This window comes from Bubalus bubalis, chromosome 6 (assembly GCF_019923935.1).
Source record: "Bubalus bubalis isolate 160015118507 breed Murrah chromosome 6, NDDB_SH_1, whole genome shotgun sequence".
In the NCBI taxonomy this organism is placed as follows: domain Eukaryota; kingdom Metazoa; phylum Chordata; class Mammalia; order Artiodactyla; family Bovidae; genus Bubalus; species Bubalus bubalis.
In genome coordinates, this window is record NC_059162.1 from 57,969,671 (window position 1) to 57,995,429 (window position 25,759).

General features: G+C 36.7%; 1 protein-coding gene across 6 annotated transcripts in view; it reads left to right on the top strand.

Annotated features, from left to right (window-relative positions):
• Window positions 1–25,759, top strand: part of COL24A1 (collagen type XXIV alpha 1 chain) — a 397,241-nt gene that overhangs the window by 275,288 nt on the left and 96,194 nt on the right. For 5 of the 6 annotated variants that reach the window (XM_044944759.2, XM_044944763.2, XM_044944762.2 and 2 more), the window contains exons 34-40: window positions 1,737–1,790; window positions 7,214–7,267; window positions 7,881–7,934; window positions 9,231–9,284; window positions 9,442–9,549; window positions 23,128–23,181; window positions 24,790–24,897. In XM_044944759.2, the coding sequence (XP_044800694.1) occupies window positions 1,737–1,790; window positions 7,214–7,267; window positions 7,881–7,934; window positions 9,231–9,284; window positions 9,442–9,549; window positions 23,128–23,181; window positions 24,790–24,897 (486 nt within the window). The remainder of the gene's footprint in view (window positions 1–1,736; window positions 1,791–7,213; window positions 7,268–7,880; window positions 7,935–9,230; window positions 9,285–9,441; window positions 9,550–23,127; window positions 23,182–24,789; window positions 24,898–25,759) is intronic. The other variant, XM_044944764.2, reaches the window with a different exon arrangement.

A 25,759-nucleotide genomic window follows, 5' to 3' on the forward strand; every position in this document is an offset into this window, starting at 1 on the left:
TTTTAAGATAACCATGTCACAATTTTTTCCCTATTAATACATTTTTTAAAGTGAAGTGTGTACAAAATTGTGATGGAATATAAGCTCATAGAATTTTAGCTATCTTATAATTTTCTGAATCTAAAAATCATCTTCTTTGTACTATCTTTCAGAGAGACAAAAAATTGCAAACACCTTCTTTGGGTGGCTGGAAACATAGCATTAAATTGCAGTTGCCAAATAAGTGTTCTGGAGAAGGAAATTGCACCCCTCTCCTCTATTCTTCCCTGGGTAATCCCATGGACAGAGGAGCCTGGCCGGCTACAGTCCATGGGGCTGCAAAGAGTCAGACACGACTGAGTGAATAATACTTACTGAACAAGTGTTAATCTATCTAAAGTAATTTTGGATAGTTAAATGGCTTCACACACTAATTATTCAGTGTTTATTTACTTATACTATTAAGTATTACAGGGGAAAGATCTCCATAAATGTCCCACATGCATTTTATTGCACCCTAGTGATTATCCCATGTAAACATTGTTACAGTTATTCATATGAAATAGAAGAATTGTTCAACTGGACTCACTACTGTGATAAAATATACCATCTAGCAAACTCAAGCATATTTTCATTTCATTGGAGACCATATATTTGCTTCTTAAAAAATGCTACTTTGTTTGCCATATATTTTTCAGGAATATTAAGTAGATCTATGATTGTCATGGGAGGTTCCCAGGTGGTGCAGTTGGTAAAGAATCCACCTGCTCAATGCAAGAGACACGGGTTCAATCCCTGGGTTGGAAAGATCCCCTGGAGGAGGAAATGGCAACCCACTCAGTATTCTTGTCTGGAAGATCCCATGGGCAGAGGAGCCTGGTGGGCTATGGGTCATGGGTCACAAAGAGTTGACACCACTAATGACACACATGCACATGATTGTTATACTCATTAAATAAGATAATTCTGGAAGCCCTAGGCACTATATTAAATGCTTATTGAATGAATGAGTGATTTAGGGAATGAAAACATGAAAAGGTACATCCTTTCTTTCCTTTTCCTTTGAATCCAAACAAAGCTTAATATTATTAACAAAAAAAGATGAGTCAACTAAAGATTTAATTTTGTTTATACAGAGTAAGGGACTTCCCTGGTGGCTCAGACGGTAAAGCATCTCTCTACAGTACGGGAGACCTGGGTTTGATCCCTGGGTCATCTCTGTAGAATTACAGATGATTTACTTAATCTGTTTCTTTTTGTAGTTTCCATACTTTTTGAATACTTTAAATGAACATTAATACAACAACTTAGAAAAACATTTTAAGATAACCATGTCACAACATTTTTCCTATGAATACATTTTTTTAAAGTGAAGTGTGTACAAAATTGTGATGGAATATAAGCTCATAGAATTTTAACTATCTTATAATTTTCTGAATCTAAAAATCACCTTCTTTGTACTATTTTTCAGAAAGACCAAAAGCTTAGTATGATCCTCTGGAGAAGGAAATGGCAACCCACTCCAGTACTCTTGCCTGAAAAATCCCATGGACGGAGGAGTGTAGTAGGCTACAGTCCATGGGGTCGCAAAGAGTCGGACACGATTGAACAAATTCACTTCACTATACAGAGTAAAGTAATACATTGATAAATGTATTATGTTTTGTTAGATATGATATATTATAATTATATGCACATATTAATTGAAATATAGAGTGAACTTTGTCTCTCACATCTTAAATTTTGTTTTAATATAGGGACCACGAGGACCACAAGGTGATGCTGGACCTCCTGGAGAAATGGGTGCTGAGGTAATTTTTCTTGGGGTTGTTTCTTGTTGGTTCATCAGTACTCAGTATTTTTTGTAAGACTTTTCAAAGGTAAAGTTGATATCTTAGATATATATTTTGAAGAAATTTTATAGTACTTTATTTAATATTCAGAAAATAAAATCTCAAGTTCTATTAAAAGCAGGGATAACTGTTGTATGAGCCTAATTTTATACATGTAACTTTCTCTTAACAGTTCATTTAAATAACAGAACAAAAAGTAAATATAACTTTCTCTTTACTGATTTAGAGTTAATGTTGATAGCCCTTCACTCCATTATAGAAGAATATTGAAAAGTGACTCATTCAAGATATATTTTAGAATAATAAGCTCCTTATGGCTCCTTTTGGCCACACCATGGCATGTGCCATCTTTATTTCTGACCAGGGATCAAATCCATACCCCCTGCATTGGAAGTATGAAGTCTGAACCACTGGACTGCCAGGAAAGTTCCCTCAATCACTCTTCTGGCATATTTTTCTTAATGGATCTACTCAATCCCTACTTTGTATCACAACAGAATCGTCTCCTACTCTGTTAACAACAACAACAACACTTCAAGTTATGAACTATGACTTTTCTCTGCTTTCTTTAGGTTCAGAGGATGTAGCATAGTATAGGTTATCAGCACTGGCTTTTGAATCAGGTTTGGATTCAAAACCAATGTCTGCTACTTGTTAACCATTTACCTTGGGCAAAGTAGCAGATTATGATGAACATTATGATGATTATGATTATGATGTGCAGATCATAATCAGCCCCATCAACCCCATGATGATAATTATGATTATGATGAACATTCTCTGCACTCTCAATGCAGGGTGCAATCTCTGGTCAGTAAACTAGATCCCTCATGCTGCAGCTAAGAGCCTGTGTGCCAGAACTAAAGATCCCACATGCTGCAACAAAGATCTGGCACAGCCAAATAAATATTTAGGGGAAAAAAAAAGATAAATGTTCAAGCTTCTGCACAAGTATGTAAGACTTTTTTATTTGACCCAATCATTTGTCTATAACTTCATCTATCCTTACTCCTTATTTTGACTTTAAGAATCTCTACTGCCTCATGTTTGCATGTTCCTCCTCATACTATGCTGTGTACCCTTCTCTTTTTTCTCTGTTTTCATATGGTTACTTGGGCTTCTCTGGTGGCTCCGTAGTAAAGAATCCGCCTGCCAAAACAGGAGATGGGGGTTCAGGAATTGAAGAAGATCCCCTGGAAAAGGAAAAGGCATTAGAAAAGCTATCTAATAGCTCTATTAGAGCTTTTAGGCCTTTCCCTTTGGCTTTAATTATTGATTTCCTGTTGTCTTCTATATATGCACCTAGATAGCCTACAAAGTTCTCAAATTCAAAATATCTAAAGCAAACCCATCACTTTCACACTGTTATTCTTTTTATTCTCATCTCACTGAAAGATGCCCCTATGTCCAGTAACCTCAAACTGAGAGCTTTCCCAAACTCCTCTTCCTCCTTCATCCTGTCCAATCTGCTGTGCTTTCCCTTTAATAAGCTCCCACCAGTGTCTCAACTCTTTCGTTTTCTTTGTGTTCCTATTGCCAATGCTCCTTATTCCATGTCTCCTTCAGCTGCTATTATTCCTTAGCTATTTGTTGCCAGTGTATCTTTGTCATATCTTCCTTGTCCTTGAAAATTTTTATCAGCTCTCAGTCTTTAATAAAATGCCAATTACTTAACATGTGAAACAGTGTTCTGCATTGTCTAACCTCTGCAGACCTGTTCAGCCACATTCCAATAAAACTGTTCTCCTCCTCTAATCCTGTGATTATGCAGTGCCTTTTTGCTATGCACTGTGTATTCACTGAAAATCCAAGTGTGGCTGAGATATGATCCCTGACTCCATCAGCAGTTTATAATCTATTCCAGAAGATAATCATGTAAAAGATGATTATACTTCAATCTGTTAGACCCAATGATGGAGACATTCACAGGACTTTATAAGAGTACAGCAGGGGGTACATAGCCATAACTGGATAAGGGGGAAAAGACTTGTCTGTGTTGAGATAAAGGGAGGGTACTGAGTTTTAAGGAATGAGTATGAGTTTGTTGTTTAGTTACTAAGTCATGTTTGACTCCTTTGCAACCCCACTGACTATGGCCTGCCAGTCTCCTCTGTCTCTGAGAATTTCCAGGCAAGAATACTGAAGTGGGTTACCATGTCCTTCTCCAGGGGATCTTCTTCAATTCCTGAACCCCCATCTCCTATTTTGGCAGGCGGGTTCTTTACTACTGAGCCACCAGAGAAGCCCAAGTATGAGTTAACCATAAGAAAAGAGAGAATAAGGGTACACAGCCTTTTTCTATGTACACAGCATAGTATGAGGAGGAACATGCAAACATGAGGCAGTAGAGATTCTTAAAGTCAGAATAAGGAGTAAGGATAGATGAAATTATAGAGAAATGATTGGGTCAAATACAAAAGTCTTACATACTTGTGAAGAAGCTTGAACATTTATCTTTTTTTTCCCTAAATATTTATTTGGCTGTGCCAGGTCTTCGTTGCAGCATGTGGGATCTTTAGTTCTGGCATGCAGGCTCTTAGTTGCAGCATGAGGGATCTAGTTTTCTGACCAGAGATTGAACCTAAGCACCCTGCATTGAGAGTGCAGTCCTAGCCACTGGACCACCAGGGAAGTCCCTAAACTTTTATACCTTATGGGCTATAGTAAGTCACTCTAAGGGCACTGGGCAGTGATAAAGTCTTGTGTATCTTTGGAAGATCATTTTAGCAGCCTCAAGGAGGCTATATTTAAGAAGTCAAGAATGCAGACATGTATACCTTCTAAAAGGCTGTTGCATTGAACTAGGTAAGAAATGATAGAGGTCTGAACTATGTGAGAAGGAGATGGATTTGAGAAATGTTTATTGTATAAATTCTGGAGAAACTGCATATTTGTGGGATATGAAAAGCAAAGGGAAAAGAGAAGTCAAAAATTATTTCCAGATTTCTAGGTGCAACAGAATGGATGGCAATATTCTTTCCTGAGACAAGTAAGAAGAATGTTCATCATAATCTGCTACTTTGCCCAAGGTAAATGATTAACAAGAAGCAGACATTGGTTTTGAATCCAAACCTGATTCAAAAGCCAGTGCTGATAACCTATACTATGCTACATCCTTTGGACCTAAAGAAAGCAGAGAGAAGTCATAGCTCATAACTTGAAGTGTTGTTGTTGTTGTTAACAGAGTAGGAGATGATTCTGTTGTGATACAAAGTAGGGATTGAGTAGATCCATTAAGGAAAATATGCCAGAAGAGTGATTGAGGGAACTTTCCTGGCAGTCCAGTGGTTCAGACTTCATACTTCCAATGCAGGGGGTATGGATTTGATCCCTGGTCAGAAACAAAGATGGCATATGCCATGGTGTGGCCAAAAAAAAGAATAGTGTTTGAGAAGAATGGTTAAAGACATGTAAAAGCAAGTATACCTTACTAAAAGTCAAGCTGAAGTGGGAGACTTTGAATTTGCATTAGATTAATAATGATGTGGTTAATAATAGGTAGCAATTTCAGAGAAATTTCTATTTGCCTAGCAGTATCTATGTATTTTATCATATTAATAAATTCTCACAATACTCAGTGAGGTAATACAGTTATTCTCATTCTACAAATGAGGAAATTGAGACATGAAATGGTTAAGCAACTTGTTCAAGAGCAGTAGGTAGTAGTAGTGGCAGAGCCCACATTCACATTTAGGGAACCCAGTCTCTTAGTCACTGTACCTCTCAATATGTAATGATGCCACTTTGCACAGGAGTATAATTTTTCCATTGATACTCAACTTGGAATGGAAATAGAGAAGGGAATTCAACGTGCTACTCCAAGATTGGCGTAAGGAAGCAGGTACCACTGAGATCAGAAGATCAACCCTTGGATTTAGCCTAAGAATAAAAAAGCCAAGGGGTGCTGACAGATTGGGTGAAACTGGGGACTAGATGAGGTCTAGGAGATTAAGAGCAGTTTTGATATGGAAGAAATCTGAAGAGAGTTGGAATTCTGTCTTGAGAGAGAATTTTAACCTTAGGATAGAGTATTAAATCCTATAATTTCTGAAGCAGAGCAGAAGCTCAGGCAGTCTCACTTCATGGTCCTTCCTCTTAAGTTCTGTAATATGCTGTCTCTTGTAACAGTAAAGTCGCAAAGGTAACCAATGGAAAATTTTAAATAATATAATTATTCCAAAAATTGGTGAAATTATGGTAAAAGGGAGAGAGTTTTAAGGAAACTAAACTTTTAGCAAGATAATACATCAAGAAGTAGAGGGATATTTCTTGATTATTAGGAAAACTAAAAGCAAAAATTGTTTTGTAAAGTAGTTGCCTCTGGGGAGTGGGTCATCTGTACTATTGTGCACTATACCTTTTATTTTCAAAAAAGCAAAGTGAATATGGATTGTGGAAGCTGAGTCAAGATAGAAAACAACTTCTCATCTAAAATACTGTAACATCATAAGAGACATTTTAATCTCTAATAATTATAAGGAGGTTTATCACCCATGGATCAGAACTATTGAGGGAATCCCTAGAAGACAAAAGGCAAACAGGAAACTTCTGATCAAACTGTATTAGTATCATAGGTTAATGCTTTAAACTACACCTGTACTCTGAAAATATGGGGATATAGAATGCATATATATGTGTTCGTAATTGGGTATATAAGTACACATACATACACATAGACTGAGAGAAAAGAGAAGAAAAAGAGTGAGAAAGAAGAGAAAACAGAAGCATGCACAGTAGGCTCAAAAACAAGATAAATATCTCCAAGAGACAAAAATACAACAGTGATTACAGGAGCACCATGCTTATAGGTAACTAGAGATTACAAGTTATATGTTTTCAAGATAAAAGCTTCAATCAAAAGCTTCCCAATGGACCCACCTGTGAAATGAGAATGGGAAAACAATGCCATACATATGTATATATGTAATTCATATCTTCTTTGTGTGATATGTTTTATAAAACCAATAAAGAAAGTGAATTTTTTTTTCAGGAAGTATATTCCAAGAGGGATGAAAATAAATGGGAGGAAGAATACAAAGTGAAAAACATAGAGACTAGTAAGGATATGAGGGTAGAAAATTAAAGAGGAAATGGGAAGTAGTTTTCGAAACCAAAGATTAAAGGGTGAGAGGAAGGATTAGAAGAAACTGGTCTAAGAAGTCCTGATTTCTGGTGGTACTGTTTTAGCATTTGAACTCTTCAAAGTCCCAGAAATTATCTGGTCTTATGCCATGAAGTTTATAAAGAGACAACAAGAATCCTTTCCTGGATATAGATATTCCATCCTTGGACTGAAGATTACTACCATCTTCTTATGAGGTTGTTATTGACTTTATATTGGTGAAGAAATGTGTACAATGTGCCAAATCATTCTCTTCTAGGGACCACCAGGTACTGAAGGAGAATCTGGTCTGCAAGGCGAGCCAGGCACAAAGGTAACAGCCCTTAATAGTCAAGGAGAGGGTCTCAAACCTTTCACCACTGACCACTATGTTTGCCATATTGTGGTGAACACCCACCATCTTGGAAGCAGGTAAAGAATAGTAGATAAAAATAAAAAGTGTTCTCAAATGAGTCAAAAATATTATTTGCTTATCTATATAAATGCATATATATGTATGCTGCTGCTAAGTCGCTTCAGTTGTGTCCAACTCTTCACGACCCCATGGACAGCAGCCTACCAGGCTCCTCCATCCATGGGATTTTCCAGGCAAGAGTACTTAAATATATATATATACATATATATATGGGAAGGAATACAAATGAAATGGATAAGGAAATGGCAACCCACTCCAGTATCCTTGCCTGGAGAATCCCATGGACACAGGAGTCTGGCGGGCTGCAGTCCATGGGGTCACGGAGAGTCAGACATGACCGAAGTGACTGAGCATGCACGAGCACAAATAAAAAAGCAAAATTATTATAAATAATCTGAGGAAAAGGAACGAACATTGTTTTGTAACCCCTATCTTTATAATATGCCCTCCATAATTATTAGACATGCAGTTTTAGTATAAAGGAGTTTAATCTTCCTCTTTGTTTCTTCAGGGAGATGTTGGACCTGTGGGCAGTGTTGGAGCTGCTGGGGAGCCAGGGTTATGGGTAAGTGTCTACTAGAAACCGTTTTGATGCACTGGTCCACCTATCTTAGAGATTGAAAACTCAGTGTAAAGACTTAAACGATTGTATAGGAAACTTCTCTTGTAGTGTAGAAAACGTTTATCTTTATTTCGTAATTTGAAAAGCTGCATGCTAAACTCTTCACATTATTATTTAATAGCATTGAGAGCCCTAACCTCACACATTCTTTTCTCAGAATCAGGTGTACTCAGCAGAGACCTTGCCAAATGCGTGGGGTCACTGTGCATGTCAGTGATGTTAGCATGAAGAAGAAATTCACAAATACTAATGATCAGCTCTCATGCTATTTCTTGACCTAGCAAGAACAGATAAGGCATTGAAACATAATTTGTGTTTAGAAAAACAAAAAACTAAAGGCATGCAAAGTTAATACGTTTCAAAGAAATAACTAGATAATTATAATGAGATAGCTTACATTCTAATACAGACAGTGGTTCATTTAAGCTATGGTAAGTTTTTTCCCAAGATAACAGGGGCCAAGATAATTTTAAGAGACTTTCTTTTTTTTCTTTTTTACTGAGAGGTAAAGTTGGGAGATGTTTTTTGCATCCAATTCCTTTCTTGTTCATTTTTCCTCTTTTTTTCAGGGGCACAGACAGTATGAGGTGAGGGTAATGGAAGTATCAGCAGTGAGATCAATGGGCAGCAATGAAGACACTGATTAATTTATTTTTAAATGGTTCAGGTCACAGGAGAACTAGTACTTCTTTAATCACTTCATAAAGTGTAGCTCTACATTTACTTCTGCAAGTTCTAAGCTGGGAAGACAGCTTCCAAATGTACCAGGGCATGCTCTGAATGTTGCTTCTCCTGTGTAAGAGAGAAAACACAGACCTAAAAATCTGGTGCACTGATTTTAACTGAATTAAGTTGTATTAATCCATGTAAATTCAGAAAAGCAAGCTACTATAATTTTATGAGATTCAGGATTTACAGGCTTTAAGAAATGTAGATGTAGGTGTCTGTTTCCAAAGCTACCAAATGAATATATATTACCCTTAATTATCTTAAAGTTGTTAATATTCCAGGACCCTCTTATTTGAGTTTACAGTGCTATAACTCTTTATATCATCTTCAGAGTTATTCTGGGCAAATTAAATCATGTTTATTATATTGTCAGGTAGTCCTTATAAATAAAGTAGAAGTAGGAATAAATGTACATAAAACTGCTACTTCTATGGATATGAGGAGCAAAAAATAAAAATTAGGATAAATGATTTAACAACATAATAGATATTATTTTCTGCTGCCAAATAGGGTGAACCAGGAGCTCCTGGAGAAGAAGGTCTACAGGGTAAAGATGGATTGAAGGTAAATTATGCTTTTCACATTATGATTAAGGTAGATGTTTTTGAGAAATCTTTAAACTATTATACTTAATTTCCTATGTGCCAGAAAAAATCTCCTTATTGCATGGTATAATTATTTCACTACTTTCTTTTCCTTAAAATTTTTTTCTGGGTTATAGGGGAACCCAGGAGGAAGGGGACTTCCTGGAGAGGATGGAGAAAAAGGAGAGACAGGCTTACCAGGGACCACAGGGCCTTTGGGTGGACCAGGTCTGATGGGCCCTCCGGTGAGTACCGCTGGGTTCAATACTCAGTGAACTCAGCCTTCTACACACACACACACACACACACACACACACGTGTGAATCATACACAGACATTCTTGACCCCCTGTCCATTTGGTGTTTGAAAGTGTAGAATTATGGCTTGAGTGAGGGACAAACCAGGCACTGATTATCAGCCTTCCTAACATCCAAGGAAAAAAGATCCTTTTCCCATATGTCACACAGGCTATTGAACTTCTTAATTTTTTCTCTCACTTTGAGATATAATTGACATATATAAGTTTATAGTATATGACATGTTGATTTGATATATATATACATAAATATTACTAAATGATTACAATGGTACATTGTTTTATTTCAGCTTCAAGAATGCCCTTTAGCGTTTTTCTGTAAGGCAGGTTTAGTGGTGATGAACTCTTCAGCTTTGGGTTGTTTGGGCAACTCTTTATCACTCCTTTATTCCTGAAGAACAGTTCTGGGTATGCTGCTGCTGCTGTGTCACTTTAGTTGTGTCCGACTCTGTGTGACCCCAGAGACGGCAGCCCACCAGGCTCCCCCGTCCCTGGGATTCTCCAGGCAAGAACACTGGAGTGGGTTGCCATTTCCTTCTCCAATGCATGAAAGTGAAAAGTGAAAGTGAAGTTGCTCAGTCATGTCCGACTCTTAGCAACCCCATGGACTGCAGTCTACCAGACTCCTCCGTCCATGGGATTTTTCAGGCAAGAGTACTGGAGTGGGGTGCCACTGCCTTCTCCGAGTTCTGGGTATAGTGTTCTTCATTAAGAGGGTTTTGTTTTTCTTCCCGTATTATAAAGATGTTATCTCATTTTCTCCAGGTCTGTAAAATATGTACTGAGAAACCTACTTATAGTTTTATTTGGGCTGTTATATGTGATGAGTCACATTTCTCTTGCTACTTTTAAAATTCTCTCTTTGCTTTGATGGCATAATTACAGTCATCCCTCCGTTTCCACGGGAGATTGGTTCCAGGACTGCCACAGATACCAAACTCTTCAGATGCTTGAGTCCTTTACATAATATGGCATAGTAGTTGCATATAACCTACCTACATTCTCCTGTATACTTTAAATCACCTCTAGATTACTTATATACTAGTAAAATAAATACTATGTAAATATGTTATAAATACAGTATAGATGCTATGTAAACCATTGTCATTGCATGGCAAATTCAAGTTTTGCAACTTTCTGGAATGTTTAAAAAATATTTGTATTTAATATTTTTATAATATTAATAAAAATATTGATATTATTAATATTTTCATTGTTTGACTCTGCAGTTGTGAAACCTGCAGGTACTGAGTGTTGACTATAATGTGTCTCAAAGTAGCCCTTTTTGGATTCAACCTATTTGGGATCCTTTGAGCCTCAAAAATCTGGACAACTATTTCTCTCCCCAAGTTTGGGATGTTGTCAGCCATTATATCTTTAAATATTCTTTCTGTTCATTTCTTTTTTTATTCTCCTGGTATTTGCACAATATTGTCCTACTTGATGCTTTCCCATAAGTATCCTGGTCTTTTTTCTTTTTGCTCTTTGTGATAATTAAAATCACTTATCTTTGAGTTCATTGATTCTTCTGCTTGGTTAGGTCTGCTGTTGGAACTGTTGAATTCTTCAATTCAATCATGGTATTTATCTCTAGGATTTTTGTTTTGTTTATTCTCATGATTTCTATTTCTTTGTTGAACTTCTCATACATTGTTTTCCTAATTTCATTTAGTTATCTGTCTATGTATTCTTGAAGTTCACTGCACTTTTCTAAGAGGAATTTTCTTGCCTGGTGTGTTGCAGTCCATGGGGTTGCAAAGAGTTGAACACAACTTAGCAGCTGAATAACAATTCTTCCTTGGAGAATTCCATGGACAGAGGAGCCTGGAGGGTTACAGTCCATGGAGTCACAAAGAGTCAGGCACAACTAACACACTATTCTCAATTCTTTGTTAGACAGTTCACAGACTTCCATTTCAATTATTGCAGTATTTTAAGTTTCTTTTGATTTTGTTATATTTACCTGTTTTTTTTTATGATCATAATATTCTTGCATTGTTGTTTGCACATTTGAGTAAGTGATCTCCTCTTCCAGATTTTATAGGTTTGTTTTGGCAAAGAAGGACCTTCACCAATCTCTTTGCTTGAGGAAACTGGATGGGTCTGCTTATAGTGTTTGTGGGCAGGCACAGCTTGCTACTGAGATCTCCAGTTTAGTGGGGTCCCTACCCATATTGTGAAGCAACAGGAGAGTTGCCACTGGCTGGTCTCTGCTGTTGGGTTGGCCACCTGGCTAGTCTCCACATAGTAGTGGGGCCACTAAATAGGCACCCTGGTTGGGTAGGTATGCTGGCTCGGTTCCATGGTCAGATGGGGCCATTAGCTGACTTCTGAAGTTACCTCTGGTAGGGTATGATCTCAGGCTATGTTCCCTGGAAGGACAGTAGCACTTGTTGGATTCTGCAATTAGGCAAGGCCTCATGTTATACTCTCTAGCCAGATGTGGCCCTGGTAGGACCCCATATTCAGGTAGAGCTGCAAACATGGCTCCACAGTTGAATGGAGCTACAGGCTGTGCCCCAGGTTTGAACAGAGTTGCTTTGTAATCAGTTAGGGCACTGGCTATGCTTCTCTGTTGGATGAGGTCACTTGCCAGGCTCTCTGATTAAGTGGAGCGTCCAGCTGCATCCCACAGATAATACTCCATGGTAGGATGGAGTTACATTGCCTGGGTGAGGTTACAGGCTGTTTTTATAGTTGGACAGGCTGTAGGTGAAACTGTTGCTGAATAGGGCTGTTAGCTGGACTCCACAGCTGGGAAGTATTTAACTTAGACTGGACTCCAAGCCTGCCCAGGGTCACTGCTCAGATTCCCTGCTCTGCTGGCTTGGCTTCCTACCTGAGCAAGGCTGTAGTATGGACTCTACAGCTGCCTGAGTTCTCAGACGAGGCTTTCTGGTCAAGCAGGATGGGAGCCCATGCTTAGCTATTGAGCAGTGTTGTAGAATTACTCACCTGCCCAGGCAGGGCCATAGGCTCAAGAGCAGGTATGAACATTTGACTGGGGACCCACACCACTTCATTATTCTGGCCTGGAGAATTCCATGGACTATACAGTCCATTACTTTGCCAACAAAGGTCTGTCTAGTCAAGGCTATGGTTTTTCCAGTAGTCATGTATGGATGTGAGAGTTGGACTATAAAGAAAGCTGAGCACAGGAGAATTGATGCTTTTGGACTGTGGTGTTGGAGAAGGCTCTTGGAGAGTCCTTGGACTGCAAGGAGATCCAACCAGTCCATCCTAAAGGAAATCAGTCCTGAGCTTTCACTGGAAGGACTGATGTTGAAGCTGAAACTCCAGTACTTTGGCCACCTGATGCAAAGAGCTGACTCATTAGAAAAGACCCTGATGCTGGGAAAGATTGAGGGCAAGAAGAGAAGGGGACGATAGAGGATGAGATGGTTGGATGGCATCACCAACTCAATGGACATGAGTTTGGGTAAACTCCCAGAGTTGGTGACGGACAGGGAGGCCTGGCTTGCTGCAGTCCATGGGGTCACAAAGAGTCGGACACGACTGAATGATTTTCACTTTCACTTTTCACATCATGCAGAACTGCAGCCAAGCTCCCTGATCAGACAGTGCCACCAGCTAAGTTCTGCAGATAGGCAGACCACTGGCTGGGATCTCTGTTCAGGTGCTGCTACAAGCAGAGATGAAGTCCAGTAATACTTTAGTGCTGGTTACTGTAAATCTTGCCCCTTTGCCCATCTCTTATCTTTTCCCCAGTTGTCAGGCCCTCAAGTTCCCCAAATGATCCTCATGCAGACCTGACTGGGCAACTCTGGAAACATCTTGCAACAGTAGATGGGCTGAATATCCACTTTGGGTTCTGTTTTTCTCCACAGGAGAAGCTATAGATCAAATGGGTTCACTCTGCAATGCTATGTTGGCCTGGGGAAAAGACAATGCAACCTAAATGAAACCTTTCCTTCAGCTTCTAATGTGGCTATTCTGTCTCTGTGATTCAAGAACCTGCTTCAGCCTCACCCTCAGGTTCCAAGCCACACTTCTTGAGACCTGGGTTTCTAGGATTCCTGATAGTTTTAATTTTTTTAGAGGATTCATCAGGACTGGACCCACAGAGAAGCCAAATAACAAGTACTGAGTAAATGTGGTTATCTTCCTGAGAAGTTTTCTCAAATTTGTTTTTATATAAGAAAGTCATTAATAATTATTAATATTTTAGCATAGATTTTTTTTTTTCAGACAACTGGCCTAGTTCCCTAAGAAAATACTAAAGTTATTTGGAGTGGTGGTGGGAAGGGCAGCAGGACACAGAACTAACAAAAAGAAAGGTCTACTCATGCTGTAGGACAACACAGCCAGGAATCCCAGAGGGATGATGCAGCATGACAAATGGTGATGGGCAGAACAGAGCTGAAAAAGGGGCTCAAAACAAGACATGAAAAAATGATAAACACAGACTTCATCTGCTTCATAACTTTTCCCAGGAATAATCCTGCCTTGTACACATCTTTGGTGCCTTTTTTAGTAACAACACATGTGCATTTCTTTTTTATTCTTTTTGTTGTTCTTCTTGGAATTTTAAATGCCTTTTAGCTCATAAGCTCAATAAAAATACCATGGCATATTTTTTCAAAAGAATTTTATGACCCAAGGAGCTATTGCTTAATCAGGCAGCCTGATGTTCGATTTATTTTTGCACTTCAAAATAATTCTTCCTTAGGCAATGTCACAAAGATGCTACCTTAAAAATTCTTTTTAAAAATAAGAAAGAGAGTGAAAAAAATTAATTTTTTTTCAAGTAAAAAGATGTTCTTTTTACTTTCTAAAAGATTGGTAAATGAAATCTGGATAGAAAAATAAGGCAAGGGAAACATCAGTAACAAATTCCCAAACCCAAGATGTAAACTCTTTGAACAAAGGAGAACATATTGTATTTAATGCTTGAAATCTGCTCTAAAACAGACAATTCAGTTGTCTAAATGCATAACTCTGCATGAGAAAAAGAGCTTGAAAGCTTCTGTGAAAAAACATCTGCCATCATTCATTTCTTAAAAAGTGTATCACCCTGGTATTTAAGATCTAAACAGATGTGAAGCTATGTACTCTAAAGCTGAGTAGGTGTAAATTGTCTGTTTTATTCCTTTACAAGAAAACTTGATTGGATTTATTGAAGTTTAATTTTCCCATCTGTGTAGAGTGGTATGATATTAGGTAGGAGTGAATATCTTAAGAGAATCTGAAATTAAATAATGCATACTTTTCAAAGAAGCTTTTTCAGTAGAGTCTTAAAAGTGAAGTCAAAAAGATGAGAGGGATAGTTAGAAATATTTAGTTAGAAATAGAAAAGAATGAGGTATACATGAGTCTTATTTCTAAGACAGTTTCCTTGGAAACCCTGAAAAGTAATCACTTTAGAAATGTGAAGTCAGTGGCATTAAGGAGTAAAAGGTTATCTAAATCCTTATCTTCTTTTTTTTTTATTTTATTTTTAAACTTTACATAATTGTATTAGTTTTGCCAAATATCAAAATGAATCCGCCACAGGTATACATGTGTTCCCCATCCTGAACCCTCCTCCCTCCTCCCTCCCCATACCATCCCTCTGGGTCGTCCCAGTGCACCAGCCCCAAGCATCCAGTATCGTGCATCAAACCTGGACTGGCGACTCGTTTCATACATGATATTTTACATGTTTCAATGCCATTCTCCCAAATCTTCCCACCCTCTCCCTCTCCCACAGAGTCCATAAGACTGTTCTATACATCAGTGTCTCTTTTGCTGTCTCGTACACAGGGTTATTGTTACCATCTTTCTAAATTCCATATATATGCGTTAGTATACTGTATTGGTGTTTTTCTTTCTGGCTTACTTCACTCTGTATAATAGGCTCCAGTTTCATCCAGAGAAATGCAAATCAAAACCACTATGAGGTACCATTTCACACCAGTCAGAATGGCTGCGATCCAAAAGTCTACAAGTAATAAGCTGGAGAGGGGTGGAGAAAAGGGAACCCTCTTACACTGTTGGTGGGAATGCAAACTAGTACAGCCACTATGGAGAACAGTGTGGAGATTCCTTAAAAAACTGGAAATAGAACTGCCTTATGATCCAGCAATCCCACTGCTGGGCATACACACTGAGGAAACCAGAAGGGAAAGAGACACGTGTACCCCAGTATTCATCGCAGCACTGTTTATAATAGCCAGGACATGGAAGCAACCTAGATGTCCATCAGCAGATGAATGGATAAGAAAGCTGTGGTACATATACACAATGGAGTATTACTCAGCCATTAAATCCTTCTGAATGATTCATATAACTCTGGTTTTAGACTTGCCTGTTCTGAACTGTTGTGTTGTAAAGCAACACACAGTAAAAAGAACCATGCACTGTCTACTCTGCAAGAATTGTTCAAACCCATAGTCTATTACTAAAGTGCTGTACATTGTTGAGGGAGCCATTCTTTGGTTTCTCAGTTTACACATTACACTTAATAAAGGGGTTGGTGCTCTGCAGAACCCCTATGATGATTGTGTCAAGGAGGATGCTGAACTGGAAGGACTTTGTTTATTCTTTATCTGTTTGAATCAGAGAAGATTCTTCCATGTCTGGTTAACATATTAGCTTCCATACAGGCTTTTTTTGAGAAGAAAAGGTTACATAGCCTTAAAAAAAAAATTAGCTTGGATGTTTCTAAATTTATGTTAGCTTTACAAGCTGTGACTCTGTAGAAATTTTCTAAATTTTTAAAAATTAAAAAATTTTTTTAATTTTCTGAATTTTTATGTAGTTTCTAAATTTTTGTTAACTTTACAAACTGTGACTCTAAAATTTTTCCACTCACTAATTCAGTGAAGTTTATGAGTTCCTTGGATGAGCCAAGAACTCTCTGCTAAGCTTTGGGAATACCAAGGAGAACAAGATGAGAAAGGTTCCTGATGTCAGATTTGACAGTATCATGAAGACTGAGTAGGCAAGATCACTGCAGGTGGTGGTTAATGTAGTGATGAAGATAAACAGGATAATGATAAAGGACAACTGGTTAAGGGAAAGGGAAAGCCAACTAGTTACGAGAAGAGAAGCTATTTACACTAAGGCAGTGAGGAAAGGCTTCTCTAGATAGGGGAGGATTGAGCTGAGACCTCAAGAGTGAAGAGGAGCCAGTGAATGAAAGAACTTTGGGAAATCCTTCAAGGTAGGTCAAATAGCAATGGAATAGCAAGGACCAAGATGGGGAAGTAAGAATGATCTAGGTATTTTTGGAAAACTAAAAGGAGTTTGTTACAGCAGAGTGAATAGTGAAAGTTGTTTGAGATGAGCTTGAGGAAATAGGTAGGTAGCAAATCATGAAGGACCTTTTAAACCATAGTAAAAAATTTGGCCTTATTTATAGTATAGTAAGAAGCCACTGAAAGGTTTCAAGCAGAAGAAAAATATAGTCTCTAATGGGAACATTCTCTGTAATTTCTAAACTTTGTTTAACAATGTCTAGTGTTATTGGTTATCTCAAGGGATAAATTAATTTCCAGGGAAAAAAATAAACAAGATAAATTTGAATTACAAAAGCATGTGATGTACTGAGAAAATTCAATGAGAGAAAGAATGATCTTTTCAACAAATGTTGCTAAAACTACTGGATACCCACACACTAAAGAATTAATTTGGATCTTTCCTTATGCTACACACAAAATTAACTCAATCTGTGTCATAGATCTAAATTTAAGAGCTAAAACTATAAATGTCTTGGAGGACAACATAGAAGGAAATCTTCTTGATCTTGGGTTATGCAAAGCCTTCTTAGATAACACCAAAATTACAAATAACAAAGAAAAACAGATATATTGGACTGCATTAAAGTGAAAAGTTTTAGAACTTCAAAGAACACCATGAAGAAAGTGAAAAGACACCATAGAATGGGATAAAATATTTGCAAATTATATGTGATAAGGGACTAGTATCCAAAAATATATGAAGAACTCTTACAACTCAATAATAAAAAGATGATTCAATTGAAAAGTGAAAAGTCTTGAAACAGATATTTCTCCAAAGAAGATATATATAGTTGGCAAATAAGCACATGAAAGATACTCAACATCATTAACTATTAGGAAAATGCAAATAAAGCCACAATGAGATACCACTTTACATCCACTAGAAGGAAAGAAAAAAAAAACCAGAAAATAATAAGTGTTGATGAGAATGTAAAGAAATTGGAACTCTTATACATCATTGGTTGGATGTAAAATGGTGCAGCTACTTTGTAAATCAATTTGGCAGTTTCTCAAAATGTTAAAAACAGAGTTACCATATGATGACCCATCAGTTCTTAGCATATACCCAAAAGAATTGAAAACAGGATTCAAACAAAAATTTTTACATGAATGCTCATAGCAGCATTATTTATGATAGGCAAAAAGAAATAACACAAAATGGTCATCAATTAATAAATGCTTATTAATTAATGTAGCATGTTCATACAATGGAATATTATTTGGCAATAAAAAATATACTGATCCATGCAAAAAAAAATATTGATTCATGCTACAGCCTTGATGAACTTTGAAAGCATTATGCCTAGCAGTCAGTCATAAGAGACCACATAATACAGGAAATATCCCAAATAGGCAAATCTCTAGAATCAGCGAATTAGGGTTGCCTAAGTCTGGGACTTGGGAGGAAACTGGAAGTGACTGCCATTGGGTACAGGATTCTTTATGGGGTGATGGAAATTGATTCTAAAATTATGGTGATGGTTGCACAACACTATAAAAACCATTGAATCATACACTCCAAATCAGGGGTCCCATCCCCCAGGCTATGGACCCCTACTGGTCCAGGACCTATTAGGAACCAGGCCACACAGCAGGTGAGCAAGCAGAGCTTTGTCTATATTTACAACCATTCTCATTACCATGTGAGCTCTGCCTCCTGTCAGATCAGAGATGACATAATAAATGTAATGCACTTGAATCATCCTGAAACCATACTTATCTCCCCCATCCATGGAAAAATTGTCTTCCATGAAACCAGTCCCTGGTGCCAGAATGATTGGGGGTTACTCCTTTAAATAGATTCATAATATGGTATGTGAATTATATCTCAAAAAAACATCATTTTTAAAAATGGATGTGATGTGTTACTTCTGAGACTACAGCTACTCTCACAAAGTTAAATCAGTAGGGAATCCCAAATCTGTCCTCTGTGGTGTAAGTAGGCTGAACATCAAGGCAACCATTCTCTGTCAACATGACATGTGTTTAAAGGGATTCTTATTTGTGTAATCATTGAAGAAATCTATTAAAACATGCACATTGAGAAATGATTGCCTTTTTCTACTCTGCCATGCAAGTCTCTAAATACACAAATAGGTTGCAGTGGGTCATGTAAACTTTTAAAAGCCAACATTTGGAGAAAATTATCATCGATGCATTTCAGAAGAAACACAAAAATAAACCAGCCTAATATCAGTGGAAGTTTACCACTGCCACTCCCCAAAAGGAAAAACAAGCTATCTCTAAATAGAAAAAAAGTGAATGAAAGAACCAGGAGAGATCTTTCTGATTATAATGACAGAAGAAAATACAATATAGAACACAGGCAATGTCTTTTCTCACACATAATGAGCTCTTCAAATATGTTTTAAAGTTTACTGTGCAGAAGATTTCTAACAGGTCCATTTGTTCTATTTCCTAGAAGCTAAAATGTATAAAAATGTCACTATCCTTTGCCTTTTATTCATGAACTTTGGTTTTAATTCCAGCAGATAGTAAATTTTTAAGGTGCTATTTATTTACAAATAGATATCTAGTAGACCAGCTGATTAAGGCTAAATATTTTCTTCTTTGGGCATGCATTCTATCATTCATTTATTAAATGTTTATTAAGCATCAATTATATATGAGACACAGTTCTGGACACTGTTACAACAATGAACAAAACAGACAAGATCTCTGCTGTCATGGAACATGCAGTGTAGAAGGACAGTGTGAACAAGAATAATAATTTCTGATAGTTATAAGCCCTATGAGGAAAATAAAACATGGTAATGGGATTTTGAATGCCCTGATAAAGGGGCTACTTTAATTGGGATGGCCACAGAAGGACCACCTGAAGTTACATTGAGCTAGATGCCTAAAGATAAAAAGAAGCCAATCATGTGACTATCTGAAAAGGAGTATTCTAGGCAGAGGAAACATCTAATGCAAATGTCCCAAGGTAGAAAGGGTATTTATTAAATGCCCTATTTTAAAAAAGGAAGGGTCCAAGTAGTAAATAACTGGAAAACAGGATGTCAGAGAAATAGGAGGTGGCAGATCACATAGGGGACTATAGACCATGATAAGAGGTTTGAAGATTATTCTGATTGCAATGGGAAGCCATTTGGAAGGTTTTACATAAGGAGAGATGTTTGATTAAAATTGTTCATGATCATTTGGGTTACTCTGAAGAAATGGAACCTAAGGGTAAACGTGGGTCAAATCACTTAGAAGGCTGTGGCAGTCATGTAGGCGAAAAAACGATAGAGTGACTTGGAACGCAGGGGAGCAATAGAGATAGTAAATACTAGCCAGATTCAAGACATCTTGGAGATATAGTTGACTGGATTTGCTCATGGTTTGGATGTTGAGAAAGAGAAAGCATAAGGAGGGTTCAGGATGGGGAACACATGTATACCTGTGGCGGATTCATTTTGATATTTGGCAAAACTAGTACAATTATGTAAAGTTTAAAAATAAAATAAAATAAAAAAAATAAAGATTAAAAAAAAAAGAATAAATCTGAGCTTTAGGTGAGCAACTGAGTTGTTGCTCATTACAATTAAGTGTGCAATAGGGTTACAGATTGGTACTTTGACATGTGCAAATATAACATTTATTTCTGGCTAATCTGGTTTTCCTCACAAGCCCTAACTTAGATTAGTGGGGAGTGGTTGGGGAATTGAAAGAGAAAGAAAGGAAACTTTTATATCCAATTCAGTTAAAAGCTCAATCTATTCCTATAATTTAGTAGTCTCTTTGGGTAAAGCTCAGACTCTTATGATGCTTAGTCTCTCAAATGTATCAGTCTTCCACCTCCCTCTTTTCTTACTTCCTAATACTGACTCTGTGTTTGCAGTGGTGGCAAGGATGAGGAGGCCTTGGATCTAGAATACTGGACAAAAGATGGGAACTAGTGATTCACATATAGATGCTGAATTACTGTATAAAGAGATATTCATTCTTCCTTTATAATCAGGAATATGTGAATTGAAATCCATAATAATATATCATTTTGCTCCCTTGAGATGGACAAATTTTAAGTCCGATAGTACCAAACATGTAAGATTTGGAGTAATTGGAACTCTTAAAGGTTGCTTTTGGGAATGTAAATAGGCTAAAACTCTGGAGAACAAGTTGGCAAAATCTTATGTACTGAAAGGTACATGTATCCTGCAAGCCAGCAATCCAATTCCAGAGTATATACCCTCACCCAAAAAACTCTTGACGTAGGTATATAGAGGTAGGTGCAGGAGTGTTTACTGAAGGACTGCTTGTAGCATAAAAAAAAAAAAAAAACCTACCAAAAGTTTATCACTAGGGAAACGGCTAAATAAATTGTGGTTTGATTACAAAATGGAATCCTACTATTTAATGTTGTAGCTCAGTAGGTAAATAATCTGGAATGTGGGAAACCCAGATTTGATCCCTGGGTCGGGAAGATCCCCTGGAGAAGGAAATGGCAACCCACTCCAGCATTCTTGTCTAGGAAATCCTATGGACAGAGGAGCCTGGCAGGCTACAGTCCATGGGGTCACGAGAGTCGGACACAACTTAGTGACTAAACCACCACCACCACTACAAAATGTAAGTAGAGACACTAAATAATTTCAAAAACAAAATCTTGTTCTAAAAAATTTTCAAAAGAATGTGTAAAGTATGATACTGCTTATTGAAAGTTTCAAAAGACGTAAAATAAGCATATAATGCTTGGGAATATATACAAATGGAGTAAAAGTGTAAATAAATGCATGGGAATGATAAATTGAGGGCAATGGTTGCACCTGAGTGAGAAGAGAAGGTGATACGTTTGCAAATATAAGTGCATATATGGGACTTCAGTCTTGTGTGTATTTTTGAATGTGTGTGTGAATAGCTTCTATTTCTTAAAGTGGGTGGTAGACACTTGGGTGTTTATTATACCTTTTATTAATCATCTTTTATACATATTATTACATAATACCCTTTGAAAAGGCAACAGAAATTAATGAGAACTGACATTTCTTGAGCTCTTCAAGTATAAATCTAGTCCTTTCTCATTCAGTCTTAGTAACTCTTTGAAGAAGTATTAATAACACCCCTGCTATATAACAGGAAACTGAGGCCTTTAGAGGTGAAATAATCCACCTATAGTCATACAGCTGTTAGGTGACAGAGCCAAAATATGAAACTAGAGCAGTGTGGCTTAAATGCTCACGTCATTAACCTCTGTAAATGTTAATCACCCTCTCTTAAAAAGGCCACGTTAACCGCAAACAAGTCTCACGTTAGTGCAACGATCATTTCAACCTCTGGATGCAGCTGGAACCACAGCAATAGAACTTAACCGCTTTGGTCTCTAAATTCAGCGGGTTTTCTGAGGCTAGAAGAACATTTGCTCAGGAGCACAGGGCATGAGTCATTTCCTTAGGTATCTGTTTATTCGTTTAACAAATATTTATCAAGAGCCTCCGTTAGCACAGTGGTAAACCACAATTTATTTCTTGTCTACATCATTTTTGCCTTTTGCCAAGTTTTGGGACACAAATTTGAAATTTCCATTTTCATTTCCAACTAATGCAAGGAATGCTGTGATTAATTATTAGCTATTTTTGAATCTGCAGCCTGGCTTACTGTGGATCTCATTTAAGCCTAACCATTGTTGACCTGCAAATTCATATGACATTAAAATATTTTAACCACTTCTTACTTTAAAAAAAGTGTTTATTGAAAACTTTTAGTCTACTTTTGTATAAATAAAATACAGATTGAAATAAAAATATTGTTTTAAACAGTTTAATATGGCTACCTCCTTTCTCTCAATGTGTTTCCCCTTTCTCCTTTTTTTTTCCCCCCACAGATAAAAGAGTATTTGCTTAATCATACCCTTCAGTGAGATTTTGAGATTCTCCCTGACAATGTATTAGATATATTTTATAATCCTGTGCATTCAACAAGATGTTGAACCCAAAGTAGCTCAGAGAACTACTGACATGGATGCATTTCGGTTGACTTTAATTACTTTCTCAATGGCTGTGCTAAAACCAAGTTATTTTCCCTCTGTGATTAAGAATGGTTTCATTTTGTCTATCTTGACTAGTTTGTATATGTGAACTTTACTCACTAGTAACAGCTGGGCCTCTAACTCATCATGACCTCTTTTTAAATAGTTATACAAGCATAGTAATGTTGAGAAGTAGCCCACATTTTTACTTAGTGTTCAAGTCAGTGATTATGTGATATAAGTATTTAAGCATTCTATCTGGTTGTGTCTCTAATAATTTATTTCCTTTTTTATTCAGGGACCTGAAGGAATTACAGGAATTCCAGGACAAAGAGGTCGTCCAGGAAAGAAGGTAAATTTTTTTTTTTTACATCTTTTTATGTTGGTTTTCTTTATTCTGATGTGCACATAGCTCCATAGCATACTGTGATGTTTTTATTTGTACTAGAAATAAAGCATTAAAGAGCTATGGCTTAAAAGGCACAATTGTATAAATTAATATTTAATTCCACATAGGAGTACTTTTTACCTTAATTATCTGAAGTCAAATTTTTGACTTTGTCATTTCTAAAAAGATCTTTGCCTTTTCTTCTCATCTTTACCAGAAATTATTTAGTAGACCATGGGCATGAAAAGAGAGAAAAGAAAAAATGCTATACCATTTGTGCCATTTAATAACAACTATAGTAAGATATTTAGGGGAGAGAAGTATTATTAGAATTGTTTCTGGCTTGTTTGAATATATTTTGATAAATTGAAAAGGTTAGTATTGATTTTATCTTCCCTATATATTAACTAAGAGATACAAAACAATATGTGTTATTTGCTTCCTTTTACTAAGAAAATCTGATGTGTTTGTAAAATTTAGTACTTTATAATAAATAATTGATACTTGGATAGAGTCAATAATTTGTTCAAGTATTGGTGAAACAAAAATTATTTTCCCATTGTAATATAATAACTCTGAATATATTTACTATAATTAAGTACAAATCACACCATATTCTAGTTCCCAAAATTGAATTATATCATTTCTGTGAATATGCACCTAATCCATCTTTCTCATAACTTGAGGGCAGTATAAGAAATAATAAAAGATAAAAGTGAATGAGGTATATTTTAGTTACCATTCTCAGTCATGAAATAATGCCCAATATTGAAGTTTCTTTTCATCATACATAATGTACTTTCTAAATGGTTTTACCAGTAGGGCAGTGCAGATCCTTACAGCAACCTGTGAATTATTATGAATCACCAAAAATTTCCTATGATCATAGTTTAGTTTTTCTTTGTGTCTGCTTGATTATCAGTAATAGAACTGAGTTACCATATGTGGAGAATAAATTATAACATTTACTATTTAAAAGCAGCTGTACTTTGATATTAGAGAATGATCAGTTAGCCTGTTGGAAAACAGAAGAATTGGTTTTCAGATGGATGTAAAATCATGTAAAAATGTTACAGATTTTTAAAGACAAACTCCAACCAAGTGATGATGTTGAGTATACAGCACTGCCCACTAGAGCCTTTGTGCATTAAATGTATCTTTGGGGCACTGAAATTCTCTGTAGAAACAGGCTTGTCATAGGGCCTGTGTTTTCTCAGGACATGAGTAAACATGCGTGCATGCATTTGTACATAAATACATAACAAGTTTCACGAATAAAACACTTGGTTATTTGTAATTCAGCATGAGCACCAGACTTCCCTGCTTATTTGTGCAAAAATTTTTGTATTCTTTTTTCCAAAATTACTTTTGATTACATTTTTAAGGTAACCCAGGTGGTATGGTATGTTGTTATTGTCAGTGGTGGTCTGTAGTACTAGTAAGTTAAAACAAAGTTACTATTTATAGAATTTTGCCTACAGAATCTCCTCTGGAGCCATTCAGGTATATGATGTAGTTGATTAAGTATAAGGTTTTTTTCTTACTTTTCTCTCTTACTAATGGCATCCACAGGGTGATAAAGGACAAATGGGGCCCGCAGGAGAAATTGGAAGCAGAGGTGCTCCCGGACAAATTGGGGAAAGTGGTCTTAAGGGTGCCAGAGGAACTAGAGGTGCTGTGGTCAGTATTTGATTTGTCTCCAAAACTGAGTTCACTGCGGATGGAAAGAAATGTATCCATGTCTAAAAGCTTCATCTCTTGATTAATTTTACAGAGAAAGCAAAAGTTCCATTGAAAATAATCTACCTCCATGGGATATGGAGAATTGTAAGCATTCCACAGTACTTAAATGGCTTAGTGGTTTCTGGACATGAAAAAGGAAAGGGGAAAAAAAATCTCAAAATGGAAATAAAATATGAAATAAGATTTTTAAAAATCAGATTATAACTCCCAACCTAAGTAGGAAAGTTTATAAAGTTGTACTTAAAATCAGGATTTAATATCTGTATAAAATTATGCTGTCATGGTTGACAAATTGCTTTGAAAATTAGATTACTCAAAAATGGGTTTTCTTTATATGCTTAGACTCTCATGCTTATCTAGAGATTATTTCTTTATAACCATCTGTGATAAGTCTCCAAAACAGCTACTGATTTTTAATCTTTCATATGAATTTTACATGATATTGGAAGCAAAGATAGCATGATAATTTGAAACTGTAATATCAAAATTCTGTTGCTAACATATTTGAACTTATTCAAAAAGTCACAGAAGAAAGAGATGCAAAATATTTAGGAGATTATCCAATTTAGTCTTTTGAGTAAAGACTTTCATAAACTTATTTATCAAATCCATATGTATTTCCTAGTCACCATTTAAATGTCACGAGTGGCTTTTCACCAAGTCCTTTGGAGAGCATTGAATAATCTGTTGTCTGAAGAAGGTTTTCCTTAGCCGTATTTTAGGGGAAAATCACATGAAGGGATATTGTTTAGACTGGAGTATCAAAAAGCAGTATCTGATGGGGAACTCTTTTAGTTGA